At 44.8% G+C, this 12,460-nt stretch overlaps 1 protein-coding gene across 3 annotated transcripts in view; it reads left to right on the forward strand.

Moving 5' to 3' along the window:
- Positions 1–1,082: 1,082 nt before the first annotated feature.
- NOTCH2 (notch receptor 2) overlaps positions 1,083–12,460 on the forward strand; it is an 88,134-nt gene continuing 76,756 nt past the window's right edge. For all 3 annotated transcript variants that reach the window (XR_008972380.1, XM_057411183.1, XM_057411184.1), the window contains exons 1-2: positions 1,083–1,284; positions 11,207–11,288. Coding sequence is in view for 2 of the 3 variants with exons in the window: in XM_057411183.1 (XP_057267166.1) it covers positions 1,203–1,284; positions 11,207–11,288 (164 nt within the window). In the remaining variant the exon portion in view is untranslated. The remainder of the gene's footprint in view (positions 1,285–11,206; positions 11,289–12,460) is intronic.

Below are 12,460 nucleotides of genomic sequence, written 5' to 3' on the forward strand. Positions count from 1 at the left end.
CTGGGATTCATGATCATTTTAACTCAAGGTTTGGTCACCACTACCCACCATTTTATATGTGGAAAGCTTTGGGCATGTTGGGGGTCTGGCCTTCACTTCAGCAGGTGAGGAGCTGCAGGGAGGGAGGTGTGCCAAGAGCAGTGCCATGGGATGGCCATGTGGCTGTGAGGCATCAGTCTGCCCACAAGTGGCTGTAGGAGCGGCAATGGGAACTTTTGGCAGCTGTGCAGGATGCCAAGGGATTTATCGCTCAGGTTGCATTGGCATACCAGTAAAAAATCATGGTGATGGTAGGGCACTGACCATCCATCTCCTTGCTTGCGAGGAGCTCTGGGATCTGGTGAACTACAGGGGGAAAACAGTGAGGTTTATTCATTGCCTCCTCCCTACCCCAAACCCAGCACAATCCTGCCTTCACGAGCCAGTCTGCCATGTCAGCACCGCACACAAAGGGCTCTTAGTCCGCAGGGAGCCGAAGCCACGGCAGAAGGATTTTTAACGCTTTAAATGATGGCTGAGGACAAGGAGGAATCTTGAGGTTGAATTCAGCTGCTGCCCTTCCAAGACCTCTTCCGTGGGAACCCGTGTGTGGTCCTGGGCTCCGGCAGCATGGGGCCGAGAGGTGGGGTGGCAAGCTCTCACACCGCTTCCCACGGGGCGAGACTCCCCCTGCCGATGCTGTTGTGGGGCTTCCCTTCCCACCGGTACTTGCCCTTAGGCAACGCTGGGGCCTGCACCCCAGCCTGAACACAGGGCGGGCAGCGCCCCGGCAGCACCTCAGGCGGAACACTCCGCTGTCCTCCCCGTGAGCACCCGCTGCCGCTATCGCCACCCTACAGGGGCGACACATATTTCCCTTGCCCGCCATCTCTTGTCCCCGCTGCCCTCAATCCCCCAGCCCCAGTGTCCTCCATCCCCCTCCCCAATGCTCCTCGTCCCGGTGCCCTTTCTTCTCCGCCCCAGACCCTCGCCGCCGCAGCCCCCTCCCGCTCCTGGCCCGGCCCTGCCCGGCCCCGCCCCGCGTTCCGGGGTCGGGCGCCCCCTGGCGGCAGTCGGTTGGAGCGGGGCGCGGCACAGCACGGCGGAGGAAGCGGGGGATGTGTGCCTGAGCCGTGTCCCTCCGCGCGGGCAGCCGTCGGCGCCATCGGTGGCTGCGTAGATCCTTCCGCGCCGTGCCAGTGGCGGCGTGAGCGGCAGTGGCCATGGCCCGGGGAGTGGGGCCAGCGCTCGTCGCTTTCCTCGGCCTGGTGCTGGCCGTGCTCAGCCGCGCCGAACCAGCGTCCGGTGAGTGACGGGGCGGCGGCAAGGGGCTGTGGGGGCCTATGGGGCTGAGGCGGTGCGCGGGAGGCTGAGGGGCTGCCCGGAGCCTCCCGCTGCCCGGCCCGCTGCCGCGGGGAGACCGGCGCCCCCTCCAGCGAGGCCAGGCCGGCTTCGGTGCCCCCTTCCTCGTGCCACGAAGGGGGTGCGGGGGGGCGGCGGGGCCGCCGCAGGGTGTCATCGTGAGGGGTGGCCCCGCAGGGCCGCCGCCGCTTCCTGAGGAGTGGTGACCCCCGAACCGCGCCGCGGACCCGGGCAGGGGTTTGTGCGGGTCTGCCCGCCAAGCCGCAGCTCGGGGGGGCTCTGCAGCTCCGTGCGGGGCAGCGGGGGCCGCTCTCCCGTGGGAGCTCACGCGTAACGGAACGCTGGGGCGAAGTCAGTCGTCCCTCGCCGCAGTGCGTGGCAGTGATAGATGTGCTCTTGTAAAAGTGGCTCGAGTGCTTGAGGGGTTTGGTTTCAAAATACGAGGGAAATGGTTTACTGCTTTCCATCGCTCTGAATACCCATGCGTCGTGTTCGTTCCAGCCTCTTTGTTGAGGACATACCTGCACACACAGAAGGAATTTCTACATAATCTGCTTTAACTATTAATCGGTCCAGGCGTGAAGCCGTGTGTGCACCTCTGAGGAAATTGCTGCTTTTTGTCGCTGTTCTCTGTTGCGTGTTGGCATTCGCAATATGTTTTACAACCAGGCTGGAGAACATGGTCCACAGCCTTAACTATTGGGTTCTGGTGGATTTCATGCTTCTCCCAACAGCAGCCCTGCTCCTAAAGCACTCGCAGCATTGCAGCTCTCAAGCACCAGCAGTCGTTGATTATTGTAGAATGGTTTGGGTTGGAAGGGACCTCGAAGCTCATCGCGTTCCAAGCCCCTGCAGTGGGCAGGGGTGCCTTTCACCAGACCGGGCTGCTCAAGCCCCATCCAACCTGGATTGCTTGTGTGACTTATCATTCTTTCTTCCTTTTTCCTGCCGAGAGGCTGGGTTGCACTTCAGATGACTTGTGAAGAGTGCAGCAATGGGAGAAAGTGGTAGTGGAAGTTGTTTAGTGTGTGACTGAGCGAGACACTGATAATTTCAGCAATTTTACTCTTTGTTATGATTAGGAGTAGAAACTGCTGCCTGCAGTTTTGACCACTACTGCTGTTTTGGATATAGCGTCAATCAGTCTATCTGTTTTGGCTTTGAAATGGTCAGTATTTGTCTCCCAGGAGAAATAATGTTGCTTTTTTCTTTTTATTTGCTGTAACTCCCTCTGAAATCTGACTGACTTGGTTTTGCTAATGTGTTGCAAGAAGATGGTTGACGTTAAAAAAAACCCACCCAAAACAGCTATTCCTTGAGTGTCTTTTGGTCAGGTTTGCTCAAAAGGGACTGAGAAGATAAAAGATCTTTCAAGGGTAGATGCCTTAAAAGTTCAGAAATATGCTTTCTTGGTAGGGTAGGGGTGTGGTGTATAGTAGGATTGTTATTTCTGGAAACAGCTTACACAGTCCAGTAAGACAACAAAATACCATTTTTTTTTTGCAAAGACTAAATGTCATTTCCACTTAGTTAACCTGTACTTTCATACCAGCATCTTATCAGCTTAATACTAGCCCTGCCATCTCCTTCTGTGACAGGGTTGAGAGGAGAAGTAACTGTGGTATCACTTGTCAGATTGACTGGGTAGGGATACCTACCTGGTCAGGGTCCTGCCATGCTGCAGAAGGTTTTGGCATTGTGGGTGAAACCTCTTCCCAGTTCTAAACAAAGGCTGGTTGGGTGAAGTTTCTTCCCAGTACTAAACAAAGGCTGGTTGTCAAGAGATGACAAATCTAGACTGAAAGTGACTCTGGTTGCTCGTGAGATACTGACCTGCCTCTGGTTCTTGGGAGTGGGAGCTGTGGCTTCAGTTAATGGGAAAGGTGAAGTCACCGAAAGGGTATTTTTCAGGTGCATATTCAACTGTCTTGATGCTCTTGTGCAAGAGAGGGCAGGTACCTGATGTCAGCCTTCTTGGTCAATAAATAGGAGGCTCCTGGATGCACTAAGCGCTATGGTTTGGACTACTCAACTCTGCCTCATCATGCAAGCCCAATGGTGTAGCAACTTGCTTTTCCAGTTGAGCCGTTTAGTTTTGCACAAGGCTGCAGTTGAAGGTGTAGTAAGCTGGGGTGGGGCAGCAACACCTGCGCTTTTGGTGTGGATACTCCTGATAATTGCTGTGAACATTTGCTCCTCTTCTCATCAGATAGCAGTGTGGAAAGCAGGAATCCTGGCTAGTAAAGCCCACCCTAATTACCTACTGTCATGATTAACACTCGGGTTTTGCTAAGCCCAGCTTTGCCGGGCTGTCGTTGACTATCAGCCTGTATTTCTAACAGATTCCAGTGCATTTTTAATCTAGAGCAGCACAAAGGTAGTGTGCTGATGTGGACTGCAGTGTGAGATCTTTAGTATTCAAAAAGTGAAACTTTTGAGGACTTTGGGTAAAGCTGACAGTGCTGGTTTGCTTGATATGGATTTGCTTAAGGAAGAGCAAGTTTTACTTGATCTTTTGAAGGCTTTACTGCCTGTCAAATTTGTTCTTATCAAAGATGCTGATTTAGACTTTCTGAAGAGTGTGATGAGAATCTGACTCGCATCACTTCCTGCAGGGCATCACTTAGATTAGAAATACGTGAAGATCCTCTTGCTGATGTTCTCAGGACTTGAATCCTTGGGAAAAGAGAACTCGTGCCTCTGGTGGCATTTGGCATTTGAATCTCTTACAGTGGGTGGGTTTGGGTTTTGTCAGCTTCTACAGCTGTTTCCCTTCCTCCCTTTTTTTAAGGTGTCTTGCTGCTGTTGCAATAGGTGGGTAATTCTCTTTAGTATGCTCTGGTCCTGTTTGTCTTCTTCTGTTTCCAAAAGTGGTCCCTGTGCTGTCAGAGGGATCTGGTGACTGGGGCTTGAATGTGGGACAATGAGTAGGTGAAAAGCAGCAGCGGAGCTCTGGCAGCCTGTGTCTTCCGGGCTTGGGAGTCTTACTTAACAGCAAAAGCAGAGTCACAATTTGTAACTCCAGATGTAACATCGTTTCCTTTAAGTTTGTAATCTTGGCTAATGGTTGTGGAGGAGTGATGCAGTGATTAAGTCTCATCCCTCTTCTGGAACGTATAAAGGGAGATGTCATCCATATTGGGGGAAAAAAAGGGCTTCCCTAAGCATCTGTGCTTAAAAAGTCCTTTTGTGGTTGTTGTCTTAGTTTCTATGAATTCTGTCTGAAATTATCTTGCCAACAGAAGTCAAGAGCTGTCAGTGCTTGTATCGTTCTAAACACAGTCATCTGAGAGCTTCAGAAATAATTGTTCGTTCTGTTTAGAAAATAGTCTGTTCCTAGGGCACAAGTCCTTTTTTTAGCCTGCTATGAGGATGAGAAAAGAGCTTTGTATCTCAAAATGGCACGACGTCTGCTGTTTGTTCCATGCAGCAAGTCTTCATCTTGTTCCTCTGACCTCCCCCTGGATGGCTGTGGAAGCACTGCACAGCACAAGGAACAGGCTGGCGTTTCTGCGCAGCAATTGCTTAGTGCTCAGATTAATAAAGATTTAGTGCTGGAGAATGACGGAAGGCTTGGGAGAAGACGCGAGCATGGCTCCCGTCTGCCAGATTGCCATGGAAACACCAATACCTCTTTGGCTCTTTAATTGCCTTCCCTACATTTTTTGTGTTGAAAACTTTTTTTTTTTTTTTCCTTAACTAAATACTTTATGTGGCTGTTCTGGATTTCAGGGTTTTGGCTTTGTTGGGAGAACTGAAAATAGGAGAAGGCGGGAAACAGTAGCTGTGTAAGGAAATGGAGAATATGGTGACTGACACTTTGGAATTCTGTTACAAGTTCAGTGGGAATTCAATATATATTATAACTTGAGCTTTTATCAGCAGTTTTTCAACAGGAACAGTGTCATGTGAACTGTATCTGCATCTGATACAAATAACTGTCCTCCTGCAGCTTCCTGGGCCTAAGACCCTGATGACAGAAGGGCTTCAACTGTACCTCTGAATTTGCACAGCAGTTCCTAGCTCTGTTCTTAGGAGGCCTTCGTTTTTGCTCATTCCTGGGTGTTTGGGGGAGAGATTAGAAACATGATTGGGGAGCATGCAGTTTGTGTATCTCAACTTAATGCAGTCAGATTTGTCATTGCTATTCTCAAATTCAGAAAAACTTGGTGAATTTCTAAAGCAAAGTTTCTCCTTCTTACAAACTTGCTCTTCTGAAATCCACTCTTTTTTTATGCTGGTCTAGAGAAATCAGCATAGGAAACCAGTTTAGATATTGGGGTTTTCTCTCCCAGAAGGTAGAGGATGTTGGCTGACTGCCTTCACGCTCCTCTGAGCTCTGCTTAGCTTCTCAGTTGGTAAGTTTTGCACTATCCAATTGATTTCAGGCTTTTGTGTGTAAAAACAGTGGAGATGTCTTAATAATCTGATTAAAGCATTTTTACCTTATGGACTATTTTCATGCCTTGTCTACAAGCTTTGTCCTTAACTACTGCTGTCTGAAGGGCAAACTGGTCAGCTTGCTTAAATTCCACAAATGTTAATGTTTTCTAAATATGAGCTGAATATAAGTCACTATAATTTTTTTCAATGTAAGGATTTATATTCGTTTGCTTCCTCAACCCACTGTGTGACTGCCATGGGGTGATCTGTTCTTCAGAAAAAAAAGAAAAAGCTATTTTCATATTTCAGCTAGCACTTATTTACTAGTGGGTTCTTCCCTGGTACATAATCTCACTGGAACCATAATCTGTTGAGGTTAGTGAATAGCGTAATTAGTCCTTTGTGGTTTCCCTCCAAATTTGGTTATCTTCTCTCCATATGTGCAGTGCTTCTTATTCCTTACCACCTTTTTCAGCAGCTGTTTGTGTGCTGTGAGGTGCCGCTGCGGAAGGATTTTGTCCCTTTCTGCATGTTGAGGACCTGCTGTTCTTCCTTCAGGATTACGCCACATGTTTCAGCATTTTCTCTTAGCTGCTTTTTTCATGCTCTGTTTTTCCTGAAGGGAATCAGAAGCTGTTTTTCACTCCCTTGGAATTTGAGACCCCTTGATTTGTAATGTAGCATGGGGTTTCTGACTATGCTGATGATCGTCCTCTTCAGAGCTGATCCACCTTTGGCAAGCAGCCTGAGCTTGTGCAAGGATTCCACATGCATCCTGTGTTGCTTCTGTTTGAGAGCTTTGAATCTTTTTTCCTCCTTTCTCTTCATGTAGAATGGGTAACACAGTTGAGATGACAGGCTGTTTCTCATTAATGTCAGTCAAGGCAGAAAATCCACTGACTACTAGGTTATTGAAACCTATTTTGTCCTTTAGTTTTCTTTCTAGTCTTTAAGGTATCTTGAGCCTGACTTTTCTTCTATGTTCAGGAAGGTTGTTTTCCACCCTTTCCCACAAGAAAGCTTTTGAACCTATGGAGACGTTTCAGCCAATGTGATAGAGGTCTGTGTTCTTGCAAGATACTGCGTTTTTATGGACTTAATGGAAAATTCATGGACAGAAAGATGAGAGAGAGACCCATATAGTGTCCTCCCAAGGAGAAAGCTGCATCAACAGCTCAGCAGTGTTCTCTGCCAGCAGAGTTCTCTGCCAGTCTTCCCTTATATAAAGTAAAACTTTTGGTCAGGCCCTGTAGCTTCTTAGATGCAGGATAATCAACCACAAAGCAACAGGAAATCAGCTTTGTAATGTCTCTTCCTCAGACCATTAATTGTTTTGGTATTCTGCATTTTTATTTCTGCTTGCCTTTTTCTGAACTTGTGAGTGAGGAGTTTATTGGAGTTACTTTCCTTTTAGCATTTATAACAAAGCCCTTTCAGATTTTCTCTGGTTATGGCTTTGTTTCCCTGTAGCAGCCTTCTCCCTGAAAAGCTGAAGTCTCACACATCTTCTAATCTTAATCCTTCACTATTTCTTTTAATTTTCTAGCCTAGAAAGTATCTGAATATAGAGTGGGTAGGTGAAGTATAGAAACCAAATCACAGCTTCCCCATCATCTTGGCATTCTAAAGAACAATGGTGCAGGAGCACAACTTTTCCTCTTAGATTTGGTTTAACTGTCTCCTAGCCAAAACAACAGTGAAATTGTACTCCAGTTAAGCATGAGCTTTGGATTTGGATGTTGAGAATCGCAGCAGCTCCTATAGCGTTTCTGTGAGTAACACTTTCTGCTTGTGTTCATTTTACAGCAGTGGCTACTTGTTTTCCCCTCTGGCTTTGGGAAATAGTCCTGGTAGGCTAGTTAAACATCAGGTTAGTATTTGTTTCTAAATGAAGGCATGTGCAAGGATTTGTATAAATGATAGGCTAGGTAGTATAGCTAAAAACATTAATCTCACGTGCACTTAAAGCCCTCATCCAGGAAGTTTTTCAAACTTGGCTACAACATATGCTAGAAACTGGGGCCACCACCTTCCATAAGTGGTGGCCTGCACACTTTAGTAGAAGTCTGCCTTTTGATAATTGTGAGGAGTTTCCTAGTATTCCCATATTCAGCCCAAAGGGACTGACTGCACATGAAAAAGCTGTGGGATTTCCCCTTGAAGACCTGCTGGCATACTGGAGCGAGCCTTTCACTGTGCCAGAGTGCGAGGACTTGATACATCGCTGTTCATGCTTGTCGTGGGCTAACCCAGCTTCTGATAGTCTTGGTAATTTTGGCAAGCTAGAACAAGTCCAGAAAACAACAAATAATTCCTTATGGCTGGTTTTTAAAACACAGAAGAAAACTGTTGAAAGCAGCCTGTAACTCAAAGCCTTGACAGTGTGCTGATGCTATCTATCTATATATGGCTTATAGAAAAGTGGCCTTATCTTTTCAAGACAAGGCTGTGTTCTCTCATGCTGTGCACACCAAAGTGTTTCCAGTTAACATAATGGGTGTAAGGAGACATTTTTAATGGTGGCTGAGGTAGAAGTTAAAGTTTCTGATACTATTAACTCCTGAGCACAACATGGTAGGATAGCAGAAAAGTAGCTTTTGAAGTAATTCATGTTGAAATGCTTCAGTTTTGTATGCATTATGAAATTCTTAAAGATATCGTGAAATACCGGAAGACAGTGCTTTGTGCACAGAAATGCTAATTTTACTGTGAGAACTGTAGTCTTCAGTCTCCCTTGTGATTTCTTTCTTTAAAGAAAAGCAGTCATGTTACTTTTTAATACTCATTTTAATATAAAATATGGTTACATTTACATGCACTTCAACTTTCGTTGCTTTTCAATGTATTTCTGTTCGGCCTGTTTTAGTCTTAAGCTGAAAGAGTACAAGAGTAATTTTGCTTTTGTTTTTTTCCAGCTTCTTTCACTTGTAAATTACTATATACAAAGTATGTTTTTAGCTGCCCTCATTGCCCCATTCACCGTGTGCCTCTGTTAAAGAATTCTAAGGACTAGTAGTGGTTTAATGACCTGCTAAACAGCAGTTCAAGGCAAGAATAATTTGTCAAAAAGCAGGAGAAAATTAATCATTACTTTGCTAAAGCCTCTCTACTCTCTCTGTGTTTGGCCTGTTCAGCCAAACAGGAATCACTGATTCGGATCCTTACTGTGACCCTGAAAGCCATCATCCTCTTGTTCCCCTCAATGCAGTTATGCTGCATGTTTTTGGCCAAATGCTAGTTAAGCTTTTACTGTGTGGGTTACAAAATCAACTGACTGCTCAGTTCTCACTGGGTACATGAGTACTTGAAGAGTTTACAAAATTGTGTTTGAAAGCATGGGCACAAAAGAAATAATCCCCTGAGTATTTGCTCCACTGGCTTGATTGGTGTGAAAAGAATGAGCATTCAAGGTAGTAAGATGAGAATGCGAAGTCTGCTTCCCTTTCTGGTTCTCTGAAGTGTGGTAAGGCTTGTTTTAACCTTCCTCTGTTTCCCTGGGGTACCATAGGAGGTAAGAGCAGTCTGAATCGTTACAGGTTCTTTTGCAGTTTCTCTTGAACACACTGTAACTCAACCGTGCTAACTGGAGTTAATCTCTGTTGTGAAAACAAGCTGCTGTAGTGTTAGACAGAAGCAGATGAAATTTGGAGTCGAAGTCTTGCAGATGTTGCCATTAAATGGGGTGAAAATTCAGACAGGTGCAAATCAGTGTGTGTTTGACTGCTGTGGGAGGGAATGCCATGCAAAATCTGTGTTAATATTTCTGTCGCTTGGTAACCCTGACCTCAGGGGTTATCTGAAAGGGGCTCAGAGTGGAATTTTGTTCATTTCCCGAGAGCTCTGCAGAAGCAGCTCCATCCAAGTGCCCCCTTTTCAGAAATCAAGTTAACAGAAACAGCTGTACTCATATTGTGGGAAATACTGATAATTTTCTTGGGCAACTGTGTTTAGTTTAACTGTATTCTGTGTAGGGATTGCAAGTGTGAAATGCTCCTATAGTACCTTATAGTGCACGTGACGTGTTTGCATGCTCCAGGGTTATTGAGAAATAACACTTCAAGCCCTGGATAGCAGTAACTGGAGTCTATTCCAAGTGGTCTAATTGCTGGACTGAATTTGGGCTGGTTGCAGGGGAAAGCTTAGTGGAACTGATGAGTTAACTCTTTTGTTTCTGAGCCCTATTCCTTAGTCGCCAGTACATAAACTTTGGTGGTGGTTTGGACCATTTTCTTCCCTGATGCCCCTTGCTGAATTTGTATTGAAAATGTAATACCTCTTGAGGAAAGGAAAGCTGTCCTTTAAAACCAAAAAGGCTATCTGCCCTTCAGCAGCTGGTACTCAAGTAGGCAGTTTACATGGCTGGATGTCATTGATGCCTCTAGCTGCCTTTAAGACTGATTACGGGTCCTATTTCCATAATGGCTCAGAAGTGTGTGTGTTTGAGGGCCAGGAGACAGAACTGGAGGCTGGGAAGAGCTAGATTTCTCAATACATTTGTAAGTTTAGGATAGAGCCCAGATCTTCTGGTTCTGAGAGCTTTTATCCACTAGTTTGGTGTTATTCAAATGGCAGGCTGTGGTCTAGGACAGCTGGCTAAATTTTTGTGGTTCTAGAGTGCCTTCTGCTCCTGCAGCTTTTCCATAGTTATCACCCTTCTGCTCACTTCAGAAATAGCTGTGGTGTGCTCCTTCAGGTCCCCGTGAAGAGACGAACCACATGTCAAGAGCTGATGAGAAAGAGATCCCACCAGAGCTTCCAGTAGACTTGGATAAAAATTGACCAGCCTGAACTGTATCATACCTAATACCTTTTTTAAAATGTATCACCAAAAATGTCAGTTTGAGCTACAGAGTATCTCCTCCTTAGAAATAACAAATTCTTTGCTGAAAGTCTTTAACATATCTGATGTTTTCACTTACTCCTAAATACAGTCTAGACTGAAATCAGAGTGCTACAACAGTAATGATGTTGCAGCAAATTCTGGATTGCTAGAAATGTACAGTAGGTGAGATTGTGAGGGACAGATGCTCCTGTTTCAGTGCCAAGTGTCCCTAAAGATGGTAGAAAAGAAGGAAAGATTTGAGACAAAATATTTTTAAAGAAGACTTAGGAGTAGTTGCCTCTTATTTTGGTGAATTTCGGTCTAGAATTTTGATCTGAAGGTAGCCATTGGTGACATTTAAGACAAAATACACAAGTGCTGATATGAATGTAGAAACTACTGCATGCTTTGCTTTGAAAATCTACCTAAAAGAAATTCTAAAAACATTTAGTTGCCTGATGAGCCAATCTGTATTTTATTCTTCTTTGAGTCTGGCTCTTGTGATGCTGCCAGAGATTAAATGAAACTCTGTGATAATGTCTTTGTTTCTGTTCCAGACATACAAAATTTTCTGCTATAAGATTTTAGTTCCTCAAAATATGCTAATGAAGCTTTGACTTAACATGTATGGCTACTGATTTGACTCTCATTTCCTTTCAGCTTTACAGTGTATGGATGATTCCAGGCCATGTGTTAATGAGGGAAAGTGCATTCCGTATCAGAATGGTACAGGATATTGCAAGTAAGTTCGTTTACTACATCTACAGTAAATAGATTATTTTCTAAACCTTGTTTAGTTCATCAGTTTAAGTTGTGCCATTTTCTAGCATGCTAAATCCCTCTTAATGCCAACATTCTTTAAATATTAGTGAATTTTGTCCTGTTGATTTAGCTTGCCTAACACACAGCTCAGCTCGTCACCCTTTCCTATACAGCCATCTTCCCTAGCCACAGCATTTAGATCTTTCTATTAATGTGTTACATAAAACTGAATATACTCAAATTGCACCTGTGGCACACAAAGGGGAAATCATAATCGAATCTGAAGTTCTTCTCAGTTTCAAATCGATACCTGATGTGCAGAAAGGCCATATAAAGGCAAATATGTAACTTGTTATTCCCTGTTGGGTTTTTTAATTAAAATTTTCAACTATTACTGCTTCCTGGTCTTTCCCTTTCCCTGTCTTTATACTGTTGTCAACAGAAACAAGCTGCCTTTCTGAAAAGAAAGCTGGAACTTTTCCTGCTTTTCACCTATATTTTAAGACTGAAACAAGAAATGGTTTGATGTTAGTAGCCTTTTTGACATAAGCATGTTAGTCTGGAGCCAAAGAATATGGGTCACAATGGAGATAGTAAACAAGACGGTTATTGATGTTGCTGCTGCTTGTGCCTTCTTAGGGATGTGTTCTCCGACTTGCACATTCCTCTTAACCATGTTTTAGATTGCTTTAAAAAAAAAAAAAGTTGGTTCAGTACTTGTAGTTCAGTCCAGATCTTGACACATTTCCCTTATCACAGTCTCAGCTTTGACCACACTTATATTTTTTAAGCATACAGAGTTATTTGTAATTCTAATGTTGCCTTCTTCCTTTTTGTGCAAAGACTTCTTGCAGGTCTTAAGCCAACTCCTCCTTCAAGTAACAGCTCAGTCCCTTTGCAGGTGCCAGAGTAATTGGAAAGGCTAATAGAGGCCTCTATACAGAGATTGGTCTGTGTCTGTTTTCTAGTTCTGGCTCAAGAACACTTTTTTTGCAGAAAGGAAGGTAAAAATTGCAGAAAAAAACCCTCAGTTGTGGAGACTCTGCCTTTAGCAGGCTGATTCTTAGCATCCTGTTTTGAACTTTTTTTTTTTTTTTTCCTTTCTTGCACTATGAGGAACTCTGAATAGGGGAACTTTTTATCTAGTGTAGT

Source organism: Pezoporus wallicus, unplaced genomic scaffold (assembly GCF_028554395.1).
Source record: "Pezoporus wallicus isolate ANWC-B61680 ecotype Strahan unplaced genomic scaffold, APGP_CSIRO_Pwel_v1 contig_8779, whole genome shotgun sequence".
Classification (NCBI taxonomy): Eukaryota; Metazoa; Chordata; class Aves; order Psittaciformes; family Psittacidae; genus Pezoporus; species Pezoporus wallicus.